This window comes from Grammomys surdaster, unplaced genomic scaffold (genome assembly GCF_004785775.1).
Source record: "Grammomys surdaster isolate TR1022 unplaced genomic scaffold, NIH_TR_1.0 135, whole genome shotgun sequence".
NCBI lineage: Eukaryota > Metazoa > Chordata > Mammalia > Rodentia > Muridae > Grammomys > Grammomys surdaster.
The window spans coordinates 194,096-214,991 of record NW_021604593.1 but is presented as its reverse complement, the minus strand read 5'-3'; the positions used below and the strand labels follow the sequence as shown (position 1 = coordinate 214,991).

General features: G+C 37.9%; 1 protein-coding gene across 11 annotated transcripts in view; it reads left to right on the top strand.

The window, feature by feature from the left end:
- The window catches only part of LOC114617219 (protocadherin alpha-4), a 238,010-nt gene that overhangs the window by 124,371 nt on the left and 92,743 nt on the right, over positions 1-20,896 (top strand). The window contains exon 1 of one of the 11 annotated variants that reach the window (XM_028762752.1): positions 16,368-18,937. The exons of the other annotated variants lie outside the window; for them this stretch is intronic. Coding sequence (XP_028618585.1) covers positions 16,505-18,937 — 2,433 coding nt within the window. The 5' untranslated portion in view covers positions 16,368-16,504. Of the gene's footprint in view, positions 1-16,367; positions 18,938-20,896 lie in introns of those variants that run through there. 11 annotated transcript variants of the gene reach the window in all.

Genomic DNA, 20,896 nt, shown 5'->3' with positions numbered 1-20,896 from the left:
TCTATCTATCTATCTATCTATCTATCTATCTATCTATCTATCTATCTCTATTTGTTGTATATCTAAATAGCAAAACATTGCGTGTTTTTAGCTATTTACAAATTTGTTCAATCCTGGAAACATATTTCTGTAATAAACTAATCTAGTATCTAACATAACCATGAGTTTGATTGTCTATTAACTTGCATTTTAAATTATCCTAAACAGCTTATAGTTGCAGCTTATTAAAAAGAACTAGAACTTAACATTGCATTTTAAAGAATTAAAATATAATATATAAAGTATAATACCTTAAAAAGAGTATGTTGTCACCTCGCAATTGCTCTGGTAAAAAAAAAAAAAAAAAAAGAGTATGTTGTCACCAAATATAACTTTAATGTTGTATCAATATATAAATATTTACACAAATGTAACCAAATGTAAACTTAATTTTATATCAATATACAAAGATCTATACCAATATAAGATTTCTGTCTAACAGTTGCTCTAGAATTTAAGAGTAGATTCAATAATCTACCTTTCATTACCCTTATTCCTGTATTACTTCTATATCCCCTTTTTTCTTTTCACCCCTAGATAGAAGAGAAAGAAGAATAGAGGAAAAAAGAAAGAGAAAAAGAAATCACTGAATCTAACATTCCTTGGTTTGTTTTCTCCTTGATCAAGACCATAACAAATTATAACCACTCCCCTTAAACATGGACAAACATCCATCATCCATTGAATGACCAATACCCATCTCTCCCACCTCTTGAGAATGGGGGCATCACTCTCTTAAAATTGCTTCCTACTGATTTGGGGCATCAGTTTACTTTCAGGGATCCCCTAAAATTGAGATACTAGCCAGTCTATAAGCTAGTATAGCAGTTGCTGTCCAGTCTCTGCATGCTGAGAAAGTTCAGAGCTAAAATGAAGTCCTGGCTGGAACAGTTTTGGATGCTTGAAGATCTAACTTGTGATTTTGAAATTGTTCGAGATACAGATTTCTGAGAAAAAAGCACAGAGTTAGTCTGAGATAGAATCAGCTGAGGTTCTTATCTTCTTTGGTGTCTGGTCCTTTTGCTCTGTAAACATATAAACTCTCAGAAGTAACGCACATTTTTGCAATAGCATATTGTGGAATGTGCAGTGTGCACAATTCAATTAAAGATGATTTTCTGCTCTTTGTTTGATCAGGTAAGGCATTTTTTAAGTTAGTTTGGATTGAATAATGAAACTGTATTACATATCTTTATCTATGCCATTGGAAAAGATGGCATGATAAATCTTTGAGGATTCTGTAACCAACAAGATTTATTGGCTATGTATAGCTGATGTTCTGAATGAGACACTTTCATCTCTCAGCTAGTTTCAGAGTTGTTCCCATGTAGAGGGAATCAGTATACATTTTACCTGTTTCATTCTTCTTAATTTAAACTTATTGGTTTTCTTTCTTATGGCCGTCTAAATTCAGGCTTTAATTTTATTTGCTCTTTGATCCTATATATTTAATACATTTTAGATTATTTTTATTTGAGACATTTTCTAGGTACTATATAAATATCTTTTGAAGTGGCCAAGTTGGAATCCATGAATCTTGTGAAGTTGTTATATTTGCTTCTGAATCTATTAAGCCTTTAATTTCAATCTCATCTAATTGTAATTTTAATTTTGGTCACTTATCTTTTATAGTGGTTTGCCAAAATATCTGGGGTTTTCTTGGTATATTTAGAATCTCTGTTTTATCCATTGAAGCTACTCTGGCTTTGATATCTGGGATATTAATGTTTATACCCAGAGTAGTGTTATTTAATTGTTCTGTGGATAGTTTTTCCCACTGTTGACCTGTAATGTCCAATTTGATAATGCGGCATCTTAGGGCATTTTCTGTCAAGAAGTTACCATGTTTGTCTCTTATTGATCTACATTCATTAGTTCAGTATTGGCCTATGCCATATCTTCTGAATATTCCAGAAGGCTCAGCATTCTTTTTTGCATTATCTCTAGAAAAAACATTTTTTTCTAGAAATGCCTTGTACACAGTCCTTAGATGGCCTCATTCAATGAGCCTTATATCTGTTTCTTCCACATCTACATTTCAGAGGAAACATTCTCCATGAATTTTTTTTATTATAGAAGAATTTATCCTTAGGAAATGTTTGTCTACAGTCCTTAAGGGAATAACATGCTTTTTTCACAGCCATTATTATGGACATTTTGTGCTTTGTATCTCTTGTAATTGTGTGTACAACCAAAACTAAATTATGAGCATTAAACTCTATGTTCGCAGTAGTTTTAATCCATTCATAAAGACATACAGGTATGGGTAGAGAAATCTTAATAGAATATTTAGCTTTGGCAAAAGCTAATGTTGAATGCAAAAAGATATTAAGCTTTTAACAGCATATCTTTATTTAGTGGTGTAGTCAATTTTTGTAAAAGGTCAATGAAAGATTCATTTGAACCATATGTTATCTTTGTAAATGATTTGACTCATCCCTGTTGTTCAACTTTGTCCCAAATATTTAAAGCTATTGTACAACATTGTTTTGGGACAGTATCATCAAGGGCAATCTGTACTCTCAATTCAGAATTCATCTTGTAACTTCGCCTATTAACTCAACAATGCCTCTCGTCCTATTTCATTGCTCCATGACTGAAGCCTCACCTTTCTACCATATTAGCAATTGGAACAGAGGGCCAGACTCTAAGATGGCTGTTACAAAATCTCTCCAATCTTTTGGAATGATACAAATTATATGGCTCAACTATTAAGAACCTGTTTTGACATATGGTGAATGTAAGCCATATGTCATTATTGCTTTTTAAAATTTTTGTAAATCTTGTGTCTTTACATTGCTGTTTGCATGGAAAGTCCTAAATGCAAATACTACAGGGTTTTTGATCAGGAGATAGGCAGATTATCTTAGAGGTTTAGAATAAATCAATGACTGCCCAGGCATTGAGATAAAGCTTGATTAAATAAATCTTGATCTCTCTGTGTTATTATTAGAGGATTGGCCAGGATAAATTAAAACAGTCACTATTAATTTACTGCATATGTTTATATTAAAATTAACATTTACATAAATGTTTCTAATTTTTCTTCTAAATCTTGTTTCCATTTTTCATTTTTCTCTTTTACTTGTCTCTCTAAAGCCGTTTTCTTTGAGAAGGTATAAGAAGCCATCATGGTTATCAGGATTAAAATGATGATTACCAATTCAATAGTAATCCTAATTAGTAATGCATCATTTCCAATTAGGTTGTTTTTCTCTTATGTTTTTATCCTTCAGTCTTTTAAAACTGCATTATATACAGTCCAAAATCTCTGTGTCAGTGTGCCTCTCACCTTTATGTTTCTCATTTCTTTAATTCTTTCTCTAAGGTCTTCATTTTATCAATTTAAAACTTTTTTGCGTGGTTATTTATACCCAATTTCTTTTCTCTTATATTGTTTATAATTTTAATACTTTATCCTTTCAGAAGTCTGGGGCTTTTTAGTTTGGGCTTGGCTTCTGTTGCCCGCAGCCATTCTTTGCCATGTAGGGCAAGCCTTAAAGGGTAAAATCTGACCATCCAGAAAGGAAGGGAAAGTCCTGCCATGCTGTGAGTCATTTACCAGCTTCTTAGTGGTTTGTGACAACTTGTTCTGCAGTGGCTGTCCCAGGAAACTGCAGTCTATACCCACTGTGAGTACCTGGACTTGCCTGAGAGACTGAAGCACAGCTCTGGCACTTGCCTGCTAAGCTAGCTGTTCACAGGCCTGATTCAAGTATCTGACATCCAGCTGCCAGCCTGGTTGCATAGCAGCCAAACTAGGCCTCTCTGTGGTTTCCCACTTGCCACCATGTAGGAAACTACCTTCCACCCTGGACTTTTCAGGCTCTAAGCCTGGATTCTTTGCCCCACGTTGGGCACCATTTGAAACTGTGAGCTTTTCCATCTGTCCTCTTTGGTCTCTGAAATAATGGCTCTGAGACTAAATTATTTCTGAATAAGTGCATAGGCTCAAAACTTTGCCTTGTTCCCTGACTAGCTCATAATTTAATTACCCATTTACTCTAGTCAAAGTCATGCCACATGGTTGGTTACCTCTCCTCAGTTTCATGTGACTGATCCCTTCAGCATTCAGGACAAATCTCCTGCACCTATTTCCCAGAATTATGTCTCTCTGTTGGGTATCTCATCTTCCAATCCTATCTAAGCTTATTGGGCATAGGATTTTTATTGACAGGTGATGATTTCAAACAGTACATAATGTTTCTTTCTACAGATACTTGTTTTTCAAGCATGAAAGATACAAGATCGAGGGGTCAAGTTGTTTTATAGTCTGTTTTCAGAAAGCGATGCAATGCTTAGCAATGTCACAGTCCTTTTAATGGGGCCATTAAAGGTACAGCATGAAGTTGTGAAGGCGAATTCCAAGTTGTTTTGGAGATGCCAGAACCATGGGATGCTGACCAAAGAATGCTTTGTACACAGGGCGAAGCCAGCTCAAGAGAGAGAGAGACTCTGTGTGCTATAGGCAGTGGCACTAAAAATACAGAAATACCAAAATTGTTTGGAGCACAGATAACTTCATCACAAGCCTAAAATGGAGTTGTAGGTTTTAGTGATTTCTGTAGTGTGAGTTGTTTTAGCTTTTCTCTAATTTTTCTTTGGCAACTCACCACCCTCGCCCCCCCCTCCATTCTTCCCTTTGGAATGAGTGTGAATCTTTGTTTCTTTTCTGTCATTGTTCTTAAAATACTCAAAAAAGTAACTTAAGGAAGAAAAGGTTTATTTTCAACTCATAGTTCCAGGTTGCAATCATCATTGCCAGGAAGCTACAACAGCATGAGCTTGAGATAGCTGGTCATGTTTTATGCATAGTTAAGAAACAGAGATAAAAAAGGGCTTGTACAGTTCTCAGATCCTTCTCCTCTTTTTATTTAGTTCATGGTGTAGCCCAAAAAATGGTGCCACTCACATTTAGGAATCATCTCAGTTACCAGTCATCAGTTAACACAACTAAGACAATCCTTCATGGGTATGCTCAGAGGCCCATCTCCCAGGTGCTTCTATATTTTGTCAAAACTAACAACACTAACCATCATAAAATGTTGACTCTGTATTGTTGTATATTAGAACTACGTAACTAATTTTTTTTTTTATATTACAGGACAGCAATTCTCAATCTGTGACTCATGATCCCTCTGGCAAACCTATATATCCAAAAACTTTTACATTACAATTCACCACAGTAGCAAAATTGCAGCTATGAGGTAGCAATGAAAATAATTTTCTGCTTGAGGGGTCACTTAAACATGAGAATCTAAAGAGTTGCAGCATTAGGAAGATCAAGAACCACAGTTACAGGAACTCACTTAAAAGATTTAACTGAACCTCAGAAAAGACTTTGACTCTTGGAATTTTGAACAATTTTGGGTTTGTTGTCTATAGGTACGTGGAAGTTGGACTAAATGTATTAGCATGAGAGGGCTATGAGCCTATAGGGACCAGTGGCAAAAGGCTATGGTTTGAATGTGAAGTATTTTTAGTCAGCCTATGCAGTTCACTGTTGGTTTTCAGGTGGTGGAATTGTTTGGAAAGATTGTAGAACCTTTAGGAAGTGGGATTTTGCTAGAAGTGGCTGACTGTGGCAGCCTTGAAGCTTTGTAGCTCAGCTCTGCTTCCTGTTTTATGTTTGCTCACCATTAAGAAGCAGAGAGAGATGAATTGTTAATGCTCACTCTTTCTTCTTATCATTCAATTTAGGACCCTGTCCCTGTGGAACAATAACATTCACAATCAGAGTGAGCTGTTCCACCTCAATTAAACATCTCTGGAAATACCTTTTCAGGCACAACCAGAAGGCGTATCTCATAGTCAATTCTAAATTTAGTCAAGTTCACAGTCAAGCTTAATTACTGCAGGAACTTTATCACAGAGTATCCTCAACTTCCTCAACTTACTATTCCTTGTTGAATTGCTCCCATTTATTTTTTCTTACCCAAGAGTTAGAATCATCTCTTGCATTACTACCACCATTATTTTAAGTAAGTAGCCATATTCTATATCAATAAAGAATAGCAAAATTAACAGTATAGTGGGGCAGGAGGCATCAGTGGATCCTATGTGCACAAGGAATCTAAAAAAAAAAAAAAGTTAAAGCCAGACAGAAGGATTTGCAATACCTGAAAGTAAAAGCGAAGCAAATACAGAGCTTTTTACCTAGAATACCAGATAGGGGAACTGAAAGTTTCCAGAAATAGAGATACTAGGAAAATCCTGGAAAAGAAAGAGCAAGAATTATAGTGACTGAGACTGGACTAGGAACATTTCAGAGCCTCCCTGGAAACTTACTGGTTGATATCAGGAGGCATAGAGAGCTGGTGCTTCCAGTGCAGCTGAATGGAAGTAAGGAGCAGCTCTCACTTCAGGCGGAGTATTGTGCAGATGGGAGCAGCCTCTGCACCCTCTCCCAGGATGTCTTCAGTAGTGAAGTGGATGACTCCAGTAATGGGGAGTTCATCGGTAAAAGATTGACTTTTCAGCATTATGAATCAGTGATGGAGACTTTTGTGGAGTCATTGGATGGAGGTGTGAACTGATTTTCAACTCTGGTGAAAATCAGTTTGTGTTTGTGGTGAGTGGAATTGTAACAGGTGCTTCTGCCATCATACAGTTGTGAATTCTTAGTTAATTCCAGTTGAGTGAGTTTGAATTCCATGTTGCAGCTGTTGGGGTGGGGAGTGTTGAAGCTGAGCCAGTGCACTTGATGTTGATGCTCATGTTCCTGTACAATGTGATCATCAATTCAAAAGGCTTGAAATGCATCACAGAGAGCCCGTAATTTACCCATCTACTGTGGTGGCTTTTTTATTGGATATTTTATTTATTTACATTTCAGATGCCTTCCCCTTTCCTCATTTCCCATCCCTAAAAACCCCATATCCCATCCCCATCCTCCTTTTTTTTTGTACCATTTTAACTACATGCAGGTATTGAGGTCAGTTTTAGGTTGAGGAACTAGCAATACAATAGATGCAAATAGTAAAGGAACAAGAAAGACAATAAACACAAATAGTCAAAGAACAAGCAAAGTAATAAAATTCCATAAACACTCCCGTGATCACTGTTTCTAGGGGCTTATCAGAATGACCAAAATATCTGAGCTAACTTCCCTGTCCTAGCCCAAAGTCATTTTCATGTCTTGTGGTGGCTTTTGAATGACAAAGACTGAGGCAAGTCTTTACATTCTGCAATCATACAATCTGTGGTTCTAGAACCAGAAATCTTTCCCAAGTGGCCCTTTGAGTTTGAGCTATCTATCGCCATATTCTGCCATGTTCAAGAACCATAACTTCTACCTGTGGGCTGCTTGATCCCCTGGAACTCGTGGAATCCCTCTGTGTTCTGGAGAAGTATGATTAGGCTAGAACAAAGAAGTAATTTTGGAGCACCAGTGCATTAGTGAACACGCTACTGTCTCTTCCTCTCTCCAGGTACTTTGTGTTCAAACTGTCATGGTTCACATTGTGTTGGGGTTGGCAAGCCATGACTGGCTACAGATGGAATAATGAATCAACATCTCTCATCTCTCATCTCCTTCATAAGAGTGTCATACTTGTTAGGTGAGGGGGTTAATATTGCCAGAGAGGTGACTAAAAAAACATATCCTCTAGAGAGTCTCTGAGCACCTGGGAAAATTTTTCTGGAGTTTCTCTTGCTGCTTCGGTGGCTGCTCATACCAGCTGGGCAACCTGAATATGGGAAATTCTATCAGCATCTGCCATGTGGTCAGTGCTCTCCCAGGTGCATTTCCATGAAGAACAATTCTTTCTCTCACTACTACCTATAATTCCACTAATGTGCAGGTTTACCTTTAAACTCTTTTAGTAAACTTTTTTTAGATGACATTAGACATTTTAGTTCTCTGTTTTCTGTGATTCTTTTATTTCTATATAAAAATGATTAGTAAAAAAGGCTGCAGTTAAGTTCATCTTTGGCTATGATCATCTTGGATTTTCTAGGTAAATGCTAATTCCCATGACAAACATTTCTGAAACACAGAGGGCATGGGGACATATGCAAGGAGAAGAGAAAGCCATGTGAAAATGAAGTCAGAGTTGGAGGTACTCTAATTTCCATATCTATGTATCTATGTATCTATGTATCTATCTATGTATCTATGTATCTATGTATCTATGTATCTATCTATCTATCTATCTATCTATCTATCTATCTATCTATCTATGCTCAGCTTGATATATTTTAGAAATATTGGGAAAATAGTTTATATAGAAACAAACTATTTATTTATATCAATTCTTTCTTTTTTATTGGATATTTTATTTATTTACATTTCAGATGTCATCCCATTTCTCCTTCCTAGAGCCCCTTATCCCACCCCCCTCCTCCTTTTTGCTTTTATGCCATTTTAATTACATGCAAGTATTAAGGTCCGTTCTAGGTTGAGGAACTAGCAATACAATAGATGCAAATAGTTAAGGAGCAAGCAAAACAATAAACATAAATAGTCAAAGAACAAGCAAGGCATTAAACCCAATTACATGAACATTCCCAAGATCACTTTTTCTAAGGGCTTATCAAGATGACCACAATATCTGAGCCTACTTCCCTGTCCTAGCCCAAAGTCATTTCCATGTCTGAAGCCTACTTCCTTGTTCTAGCCTAAAATTTAGATTCCAGTCTGAAATTACTTCTTTGTTCTAGCCTAATATTTAGATTCCTGCCTGAAATTACTTCTTTGCTCTAGCCTAATGTCAGATTCCTGCCTAAAGCCCACTTCCTTGTCCTGGCCAATGTCATATTCCTGGCAAGCAGCCCATTTCCTTGTCCTTGGCCCATGTCAGATTCTTGCCAAGCAGCCCCAAAAGCCTCTCCCCTTTTTTATTTCATTAACAAGACTAAGCCTTTCTTAGGTCATTCTGACAAGAATGCTTTCCTTACCCATCATGGAATATGCATTTTCCAACGCAATGCACTTATGTCTTAGGTTGGTAAGGCTCTGTTCAGAATCTTACCCATCTTTGGCTTGCCAGCCTGTTAATTTAATAACTCTGTCTGGGGGATAGCAATTCTTTCTTACCATTTCTGGCTCTATTTCTTTTTTTTGTGGATTTTAATTACTATATATATGTAATTTTCTTATCTGGTATAAGTGTTCTCTTATCTCTCTACTCTGTATGATGATATGTAAATTTGTTACAATTTAATATTATGACATATTATTTCATATAATTGCTTTAAATATTTACTTTCAAGGTGTGATGCCCATAACTAAAAATCATACTTTCTTAGTCAAATCAATTTCTTGAGAAAGAGAATGAGATCTCTAGTACTAGAGTCCAAAATAGCATTTGATTTTTGACAGCCATGATATTTTTTGTCACAGTAACAAAACTACCCAATACTGGGCAAGTTTTAAGAAAAAATATTCATTTTGGTTTAAAGTGCTGGGAAGCTAGGAAAGTCAAATAACATGGTATGAGAAGCTGTTCAGCTTCTGTCATGTACTGGATGTTGAAAAGTAGAGGAATGCACCCAGAAGACTACCAGTAATCAATAAAGCAAGAAAGTGGGTACATGAAGCCAAATTGGTTTTATAAATCCCACTGTCTTTCTCAGAGAAGAGCACACAAATTGGCCATCCAATACCACAGGGTCACTCCTGAAAACATATACATACTAGTAATATTATAGGACTAAGCAGGTTGTGTTTATGTATTTAAGAACACATGCACATGTAACAATTTTTAGAAGGCCATTATTTGAAAGACAGCAAAGTGGTGTGTGTGTGTGTGTGTGTGTGTGTATGTGGTTGGTTAACACAGGAGGGTTTGGAGTGAGAAAACTTATATAATTATATTTTAACTAAAAAGTATTTTTAAAACCCTGCTCTCATAGGTTCAAAGGGACCTAATGCACTGCTGCAGAACTGAGGTGAGCATTAGTCAGTTAATCGCTTTTCACAAGACCTCGACTCATAAAGATCCTTTTACTGCCCTGTGGTGGTGGTGCAAGTCTTTAATCCCAGTGCTCAGTAAGCAAAGGCAGGCTTATCTCTGTGAGTTTGAGGCAGCCTGCTCTACAGAGTGAATTCCAGGGCAGTTAGAGCTACACAGAGAAACTCTGTTTTTAAAAATAAAAGGTTTTTATCACCTATTAATACTGTATTGGTGACTAAGTGTTCTATATATGAACCTTTTGGATACAAACCATATCACATACTTTTTTCAATAAATTGAAAAGTAAAAACATTATGTCCTGTTATTTGTTTGTTTGTTTGTTTGTTGTGTTTTTTAAAAAAATTGTTTTTTAAAATTTGTTGTTGTTTTCTTCAAGGTGTCTTTTTCCCCATTTTTTAAAATAAAAAGTAATTTTATTTTAAATAGGAAAAGGAAAAGCACAGTATTTACTGAAAAGAGGAAATATTAAGACTTAGTTAACACACCTTTTCTTCAAGAACATGTTGACCCTTAAGGCAAGGTTTCTTGGAACTCACTCTTGTAGAACAGACTGGCCTTGAACTCAGAGGTCAACCTGCCTCTTACTCCCGAGTGCTGAAATTAAAGTGGTGTGCCACTACCTCATGGCAAACTCAAATCTTTTTAATTCCACAATATTAAGCCAATATCAGAAAGTTATAGAGTTTTATTACTTCTTATAAACTCAAATTCACAGAATTTCAATTTATTAATAGATATATCATTTTCTTCAATCACAGTAACATGTTTGAACATTCAAAGTCTATATTTCTATATATTTGGTATACATTCATAGTAGATCTTCCTCTGAGATGCAGATGGAATTTCCTACAGCTGTGGATTAAAATGGGAAGTCTAAACCCACAACTCATTCTCCTTGACAACAGTTTATCAGATAATGGTTAGGCTGACATAAACGTCTGATGAATATACTATCAATATTTTCTAAAAAATGTCCCACATAAATATCATAAGGTTTCGAAAATGGTAAATGTGAATCACTAGCTCATCATTAGAGGATATACTTAAGAGGAATCTGAAAGATGTTTACCAGCTTTATCAAAAGGCATTGGCCACCTGCACCTTAAATATTATATGGAATTTCCTCCTAAAAGTTATATATATACCAAGATACTTCCTACAAATTCTATTCAATACAGAAATAGGTTTCTAGATAATACAGGGCAAGGAAAAAATATATGTTATAATGGAGGATGGAATATATTATTAGATGTGAAAATTTCTAGATAATATAGATTTCTATTTGTAAAATCCCAGAGTATCAAGGCAAAAACTAGTAAAGGAAGTAAATAAAAAGACTTTAGCCCCCATACCAAAATATATGAATAGTCAAATATCTTATATAAAGTGGTATTCTGTTTATATATAATCTATTCATATCCTCATGTATAAATTGCATTTATATTACTTTAAACACCTAATGCAATGTAAATGCTGTGCAAATATTTGTTATAGTTCAGGAAAGAGTTACAAGAAAACAAGCTACATGATACTTCAAAACCAATATTTGAATATTTTCAATAGTGATTGATTAATTGATGCCATGGATCTTGCCCCAAAGATATAAAAGCTGAGGTACAAGTGAAACCACATGGTGTTTATCTTTATGTTTTACTTAATGACCTTAATGAGCCAGGTGGTGGTAGCACATGCCATTTGTCCTAGGACAGGGAATCAGAGGCAGACAGATCTCTAAGTTGGAGAACAGCCTAGTTTATAGAGTAATTTCTAGGACAGCTAGGGACATACAGGACAAAATGGAATTCTTTAGTTTAATTCCATGGAACGGATTTGAGCTTTCTTTATTCATTAACAGGTTGATGGGCTCTTAGTTAGGCTCCAGCTCTAACTTGTTTGGATAATGCTGCAGTGAACACAGAACTAGGTATCTCACTGACTTACTTATTTTTCTCTGAATATATACTCATTAGTAGGATTGCTAGACCATTTGTCTTATTTTTAAATTTTAAAAAGATTTATTTATCTATTTTATTTTTGCATGTATAGGTATTTTGCCTGAGTGTTTATCTGTGAACCATGGGCATATAGTAATGACAGAGATTATAAGGGGGTGCCAAATCCCCAGGAACTAGAGCCACACAGGTAGCTGTGAGCCACTATGTGGTTGCTGGGAATCCAACACCAGTCCTCTACGAGAGCATCCTGTGTGCCCAACCTCTGAGCCACTGCTCCAGCTACTAATTTTTAATTTTTTCAGGTTTAATGTTTGAGGATCTTTCATAATGTTTTTCTTAATTACTGCATTAATTTACATTTCTATCTATAGTGTAAAAAAAGGATTCTTATTTCTTGACCTCCATATAAATACATCATCTTCTGATATTAGTAATTCTAGCTGGTGCACGATGATAGCTATTATTTTAAATTTTTATTTATTTAGTGATAATTGATTCTGACCACTTTTCATATACCTGTTAGTCATCATATGTCTTCTCTCGAGAAGTGTCTATTTAAGTACTTGATAAATCTGTTCCTTTTATGACAGTTCTGGGAGGATCATACCCTAGGCCTTTGATTTGCTAGGTGAATGCTTAATGACTAAACTGGGTCTCCTTTAACCACTTTTAATTAGCTTTTAAAATTACAATTGAGTTGAGTGATTTATATTTGTTAATCTTTTATCAAATGTATCACATTCTTCCATTCTCTTCACAAAACTTGATTTTAATGGCTTCAGAGGATAAAAACTTGGATATGGTCTAGATGGGACTCAGATTTTTTTTTTCTAAATCTACTTTATTTAGGCTCCTAGAATGCTTCAACCCCACTTCTAGCCCACTAACCAGTGGTAAGGAAAGAAGAAAGTTTATAGAAAAAGGGGGTTGTGGACCTGTTTAGAGTAGTTCTTTGGAGTGATTTCATTCTTTATTGTCAGGATACCAGCAGCCCAGACCAATAGGAAACACTGAACATGATCAGTAGCCGCAGCTCAATCCAGCAGAAACCACAAGGTTCTGCTGAATTGGTTCGAGTCAGCAGAAGTGGTCACTGAAGACTAGGGAAGTCATGCTTGGCCATGGAAGACCACTGAAGACCAGAGAAGGGTAGTAAAGAGTAGCAATGCAAAAGCAACCTCTCACTGTTTATGGGATTCCATTTATACTCTTTTCAAACATCACACACCCTCTCAAGCATCTGCTCCAACAAAACATCACATGCCCTCTCATGTGTCTGCGTCAGCAAAACCTTCTCTCACAAGACAGCTTCCAGAAAAACATCATGTGACAAAACTGAATTTCCAAAGAAACCAGAAATTTCCACATCAGTCTAGAGTTCAAGGATAAAATTAAAAAGTCATGAAGGCCATGAAAAGTCAGCTGGCATAGTTTATGAAACAGGAAAATAAATACAGAAATTAAGGCCACATCAACAGTAGTAAATAGTGAACAGCCATCCCCTGCTGTCATACATCTAGGGGAGAGGGCTGGAAGAGGTTCAGTGGAGCACTTCTTCATTACTGTGTGTGAGCCCTGTGACTGATACCAGCACTGCAAAAATCAAAGAAGAAAAAAACAAAGACAAAAGCAAAATGGAAAAGCAATGTATGATAAGGTTGAAAATAAATGGGAAATGACAAATAAATTGAACAGACTTTTATAGCTTTGAGGCAGAAAAAGGACATCTAATATCTTTTCAATGAACGTCCTTAAAGAAATAAAATACATGGTAAAGGGGAAAATACAAAGGCATTATTCAAGAGGAAATGTGAAGCCAGGGCTGGTGGTACACACTTTTGATCCCAGCACTCAGAAGGAGGAGGCAGATGGATCTCTATGAGTTTGAGGCCAGCCTGATCCATGTTGTGAGTTTCATGACAGCCAGAGCTACACAGACAGACTGTCTCAAACAAACAAACAAACAAACAAACAAATTAAAAACAAAAAAGAAAGATTAGATTTTAAGAAAAAAAGATACTGGAATTTGACTTTCAAGAATGTCTAGGTTGATTTCAGGACATCAGATAGACTGTAAGAATGGTTCACTTTAACAATCAAACTGCAATTTTGGGATCATACATGCAATATCCAGATCATACATTCAATATCCAGAACAAAGGGTCTGGTGCTTTCTTTACCTTTTCAGCTGGTTGAGTACTTCTGAGGGCCACATTTTAAAAGTAAAATAAAAATTATATATATTTTTTCTGATAATTGCTGTATAATCATACAAACAAGTACATACAGAGTAGAGTTACAGTGCAGATTCATAAAGAAAGGTTTGAGGCATTTTAGAAGATATGTCATATAGAAAAGCCTGTACCTTGGAGTAGAAACTTAAATCTCACAGTGATTTGTTATTGGTAAAAAGTTTAAGTATGACAAATGATGTGAGATGGTGGTATTTATTAAGAGTGTTTAGCCTTTTACTTTGTGTCTGAGACTTAGTTAAAATCGGAGAAACAAAGTCATATGATACAGATTTCTATGGTAGATTTCCCACTCTGCTAAACTTGATTTGGCTACTTGATTAAGCTCTACAGGTTTAAAATTTAGTTAATGTGAAAGTGATGTTCTATCTGTTAATTTCCTTAACAATCTTTCTATTCATGACTCAAATGAGATCCTTTGAAAGTGGCTGTCAATGACAGTTTAAACAGGGAGATAGCAAAAAGAAAAACTAAAAAAAAAAAAAAAACTGTGATGTTGGCTATGATTTTTGTGAAAATTTCCCATGCCAATTCTCTCTGTGTTTTTCTTTCCCTTGCATCTTAGTCTACACCCCCCCCCCAACCCATTGTCCTTCCGGACATGACTCAGAATTTCTAAACCTGATGTAATTGCATGTTTGATTTCAGGTCCAAAACTAAAGAGGACTTCTCAAATGCATACAACTTTCCAGCTGTATTTATTCTGCTGTGAATACACGGGAGTGTGGAAAGAATAATCTACATCCCTCAGCAGACAGCCTTGCTAGGCCAAGCTATGAGGAGAAAGTACAAATCTTACCTCCTGGCAGATGAACAGATTATTCACTGTGTTTTGAAAATTTGGTGAGGAACAAATTCATATTTATGAACTGTTTCACATCTGATAAAGTCTGTTAGTGATGACTACACCACGATGTGCATCTTTCTTTACTTTTGTCTCAAATTTGGTAAAGTTTGCTTTGATTGGTAAAGCAAACCAATGAGGGCACTTACCATTTTCATTGTGCTGTGTTGCTTCCCATTATTTCTAGTTCCCCGATGAGACAGAGAATCTATCTGCCTCTGATGCCCAGGGGGGATAATTGGTATTAGTGGAACACTGCAGTTATTAATTCCACTTTTGGTCTTAAGAAGAGAATCCAGAAATTGTCCATTTAAATCAGCAAATTGAAAATGGAACATTTCACACATACTTAAGAGGGGAGAGAACTGTGTGATTAACATACATGTGCAGGCATTTACATTCAAAAATCAATCGTCACCAGTTTCAGACAGCTTTAGAGCTATAGAGCATAAAATACAACATTGTGGGAACTTCTGTTTTTGATCTCATTCAGCTTTTGCCTTGCAAATTTTGATCCTCGGGGGCTCTGAACAACGGTATCAAATGAAAGGTTCGAATGAGCAATTTAGTGTTTAATATTTAATTAAGTCAATCTTTTTCAGCTCACCCTTCAGGGAAAGAGGCTGACTGCAGGGTGCTAGGTAACGCGTGGATTTTTTTCCCCTTAAATAGAGATGCTTCTCGTAAAACTGATCACTATTCTCTCTGCATATCAGCTTGAAAGTGAAAGCTGCTTCCCTTTGCTGCTTTCTAATGTTTGCAGGGAATGAATTTTGGGTTCTGGCCACATTGTGCTGAAGAATACCAGTCAGTGCTTTCTTTTTCTCCACGTGATCTTAGGTCCTCTTTGGGGACAGCTGGCAAGCTTGTGGTTTTACTTTTTAGTTTTGACTAGTTGATGACATCTTATTCTCTCCGGAGTCTAGAGTGGCATAGAAAGAAAGGGCAGGTAGTTACTCCTAAGGGAACAGAAACGGGTTCGCTGAAAAATCATAGCACAGAAATTTGCTCCAGCTGGCTCCACTGCCTCCAAAAGGCAGAATCCAGAGGAAGCTTGAAATGAACACCGTTGTTGGTCCCCAGAGACCCACCTTGTCGCCCCATATTGAAGCAGCAGTAGCCAGCCAAGGGCCCAACAGCCACAGTGAGTTTATTTAGGAAACGTCACTAGCAGGAGGCGTGTCAGATCCTCCGCATCTTTCAGGTTTAGACCATCATTAGCGATATGGAGCCAGGCACAGGACCCCAGTCCTGGGCGAGCGCGGACTGAACCTACCCACCCAGGCAGTTTACCTCTGTACCCCTAGGCGGCGCTGTGCTCCTCCACACCCAGCACACCCATCAGCCTAACCGGGGCGGAACGCCAGTGGCCGCAGCACTTCGAGCTTGCAGTGCAAACAGGCGAACAGCTCGCGCGTTTTCTACGCTCCTTCTCTCCGGGAGTTCGGAGCATGGTCCCGGGTCGCCTCAGTTGGAGCGTGGACGCCGAAAGGGAGGATGGTGGGCTGGGGGATGGCGGTTCTGTGTTGGTGGGTCTCTTGCGGTGCTGCAGCGGGACAGCTGGAGTACTTGGTGTTGGAGGAGACGGAACCCGGAGTTACTGTCGGCAATATCACCTCGGACTTGAAGCTGTCAGTGGCTGCTCTGTCCTTGCGGAACTTTCGCTTCCTTTCCAACCACAGAGAGCCCTACTTCGGGGTGGACATGGGCAGCGGTAGCTTGGTGGTTCAAGAGCCAGCAGACCGTGAGCGTCTGTGCGGGGCCAAAACTGCTTGTATCCTGACATATGAACTAATGTTCGAGGACCCTCTGGAGCTGCACAAAATACGCGTTCATCTCCTAGACTCCAACGACAATTCACCCCTCTTCCCTGCTGGAGATGTGCACCTGCACATCCCCGAGTTCCTGCCACCTGGAGCCCGGTTCACTCTTCCGAATGCCCAAGATGCTGATGAGGGAAGCAACGGGGCGCTAAGTTACAGCCTAAGCATTAGCCAGCACTTTCGCCTGGAAGTGGGGTCGCGGGTCGATGGTAGCAAATACCCAGAGCTGGTGCTGGAGAAAGCGCTGGATCGAGAGCAGCGGGACACTCACCTGCTGGTGCTCACTGCTCAGGATGGTGGCCTGCCTGTACGCTCTGGAGCCGCTCAAGTCACTATCACTGTGGTGGACACCAACGACAATGCACCTGTATTTGAACACTCCGTATATAGTACCAAGGTTCCAGAGACTGCACCCAATGGAACTGTGCTATTTCACGTTCAAGCTTTGGATCCGGATGAAGGATCCAACGGAGAAGTCTGGTACTCCTTAAGCAATAGCACACCAGCAGAGCTGAGGCACCTCTTTCATGTACATCCTAAAAGTGGGAAGGTTCAGGTAGCTGCTTCACTAGGTCCACCAGAAACGTTGTTGGAAGCATTTGTTGAAGCAAGAGATGAAGGTGCTTTTAGTCTAGCTAGCACTACTAAACTGCTTGTAGAGGTGACTGATGTGAACGATCATGCCCCCCAGATGGACTTCATGACCTTCTCCAGCCCAGTACTCGAGGATGCAGCTCCTGGCACAGTGATTGCTCTCCTTAGTGTAAAGGATGAGGACCTTGGTTCCAATGGTAAGGTTACTTGTAGCATGTCCAGCAAAGGTCCCTTTCAGTTGAAGCCTTCCTTTGATAGCTACTACAGATTGGTGACTGATGGGCCCCTGGATCGGGAGCAAGCAAGTGAATACCAGATCCTAATCGCTGCTTCAGATGGTGGCTCACCCCCATTAAGCACCCGAAGGACACTCACTGTGTCCATTGCTGATGTGAATGATAATACACCAAGCTTTCTTCAACCACAACAGGAACTTTTTGTGGCTGAAAACAATAGCCCTGGAGTTTCTTTAGGCTGCGTGTTCGCTCAGGACCCAGACCTGGGGGAAAATGGCCTTGTCTTTTATGAGCTGTTGGATGTCATTTCTGAAGGGATGCCAGTTTCCTCCAGCTTGGTGGCAGTGGAACCAACCAGTGGTGTTATCACAGCCAAAACTTCCTTTGACTTTGAGCAGCTCAGGGGGTTTAACTTCCAAGTGAAAGGTCGAGATGGTGGCATTCCTCCAAGAAGTGCAACAGTGACTGTGAACTTGTTTGTGGTAGACAGGAATGACAATGCACCAGACATCTTGTTTCCTTTGCCTAGAAATGGCTCTATCCCAGTGGAAAGAGTGCCCCGCTCTGCCCGAGCAGGACACCTTGTCACAAAAGTGGTAGCAGAGGATGCAGACAGTGGTTCCAATGCATGGCTCTCCTATCACATTTCTCAGGCTTCTGACTCTAGTCTTTTCAGAATTTCAGTCAACACGGGAGAGCTACGTACTGCACGTTTAGTTTTCCCCACTGATGCGGTTAAGCAGAGTGTGGTGGTAGTGGTTCAGGACCACGGACAGCCACCGCTTTCCTCCTCTGTTGTTCTGGTTGTGCTGTTGAGCAATGCTGCTCCTCAGATCATTCCAGACTTTGAAGATACCTGGGAACCAAGAGCACAGCTTTCTGCTCGGAACTTGTACTTGGTAATAGCCCTAGTCTGCATTTCCTTCTTATTTCTGGGGTGCTTGTTTTTCTTTGTGTGCATCAAGTTGAGCCAGAGCCCAGATTGTTGCTCTCAGAACTGCCATTCTCCAGAAAATGTGAGACATGAGAGGACCATGGCTTCTAGTCCTTGGGTGACATCAGCCACAATAGATGTCACCACAGTCGAGAGACTTTCTCAGACATATTTCTATCAAGCCTCTCTGGGACCTGGTTATGGTAATAACAGCTTGCTCATGGATGGGAAATACAAGGCTGCTGATTTGAGAAATCTGGCCCTCGGTGTAGGACTGAATTTGCCAATATCCTGTGTTCAGATTCGGAATAGGAAAGGGGACCATACAAATGTGAATGCCATGGTAAGCACATCTTATGGAGTTTGACTCCTCTGGTAAGGATATAGTTACTAGCTATGTTCTAGGATATTTCTTAGATGAATCTTTCTTCGGTTTATGTTTAACCATTTGAATACTTTCCCAGTATGTCAAGAATTCTGGCAACATGAGTTAGAATATTGTTCTAGACCTCAAGGAATTTAGTTAATTTTTTATAAATTAAATATTGAAGATTGATTGATTGTGTGTGTGTGTGTGTGTCAGTGCACATGTGTGAAACACAGTGTGCCTGTGGATATCAGAGAGAGCTGGTTTTCTCTTTCTATCATGTGGGTTCTGGGAATTCAAGTTGTTAAGCACCTTTATCTGCTGAGCTGTTTTATATAATTTATTCCCAAGAAACATTAAAACCTATCAAAATCTATACTAGTAATGTGGAATAACAGCCTAAAATTAAAGATAAAGGAGTACTGGAGTGTTCCTTGGGCAACAGATATGAGAGAGATTCCTCACAGAATCTTAAAGTAAAAAACCATGTGAGTATGCATGTTATGAACCAAACACAGAAGAAGACACACTCAGATCACGACAGTACTTCATGAAAAGATGATAGTCACTGGAGATGTAAAATAAATTGCAGTGGATACTCATTAAATATAGCTATAAAACAGGAGTGAATATCTGGATGGAAGGAAGGACTAAAAGACAGATTTGTAGAAGAGATGAGATTTGACTTCAGTCTTGAATGATATTTAATAAAATCTGGCATATTCTGTATCCTGTACTTGTACCAAGTATCACTGGGACAAATGCTCTTTGAGAAATACTGTTTAGACATAGACAATAACTCCAAAGCAGTTTGTAAATACATAAAAATTACAAGCGTATCACAGAATGCCTGTTTGTATTGATATAACAAACGTAACACTGGTGGGTAAATGACTTGATCTTTATTTTCCCAAAAGGAAAAATGAGCACATTTGTCAGACATATATGTGTCTTCAGAGTTATATTTATTTTTAAAAATTCATTCAACTTGAACTCAATTTCCTTCTTATTTTAGGAATTGCTGTATTTGAGAGCGACATACCTAATACAAGTCAAATAAAATGCTTCAATGGGTTTGGAATTTCAGCAAAATTGAATGGAGTTAGGTCAATGCAGTTTACATCATTGCTATTATACATTATTGTTTTCTGCTATATTCTTGAAATAATCATGGAAACAAGAAATTATGAACACAGAAATCGGGGAAGGAAAATGAAGCATTCCTTGTTTTACTATTCTAAGAAATATGGGGAATTGGCTTGAGAATTATTCCTCTCTCAAACAATGGTTATGGTACTACAAGTCCAAAGTTTCAAAGTATTATAATTTTATATATATACCATTTCACATGTTATGATAAAAGCTAAATATAAACTATACCTACTGAATGAATTAATAAGTGTGCAAATAATTGATTGAAGTATGAACACTTTAACATGTACCTATAGTTAATATTTTAATGGTTATTTCCAAATATAATGAATGTATTTTCAAATACATTGAATACATGCAAAAACTTCAGTGCTATATTCTGGAATAAGCATGACTCCAGTTCATTAGATGGCTAAGAAATCAAGAGAGTCACATATTACATTATGGAACCTGCAGAAATTGCTACCTATAAAATCTCAGTGTTAGGGGAGGAAATTGTAGTGTTCCAATGTTAATCATTCAAGCATCAAAGTACTTAAAATGTAAATATTATTCATTTACTTAATTTCTTTCTGTTTTTCTGTTTTGTTTTAAAACTGGGGTTTCAGCATGTAACCCTGGTCTAGAACTTACTATGTAGACAAGGTTGACATCTAACTCACAGAAATCAGCCTAGATCTGCTTCCCAGATGCTGGAAACAAATTGTAGGCCATCATTCCTTGATCATTACTTTTGTAAAAAAAAAAAAAAAAAGAGAGAGAGAGAGAGAGAGAGAGAGAGAG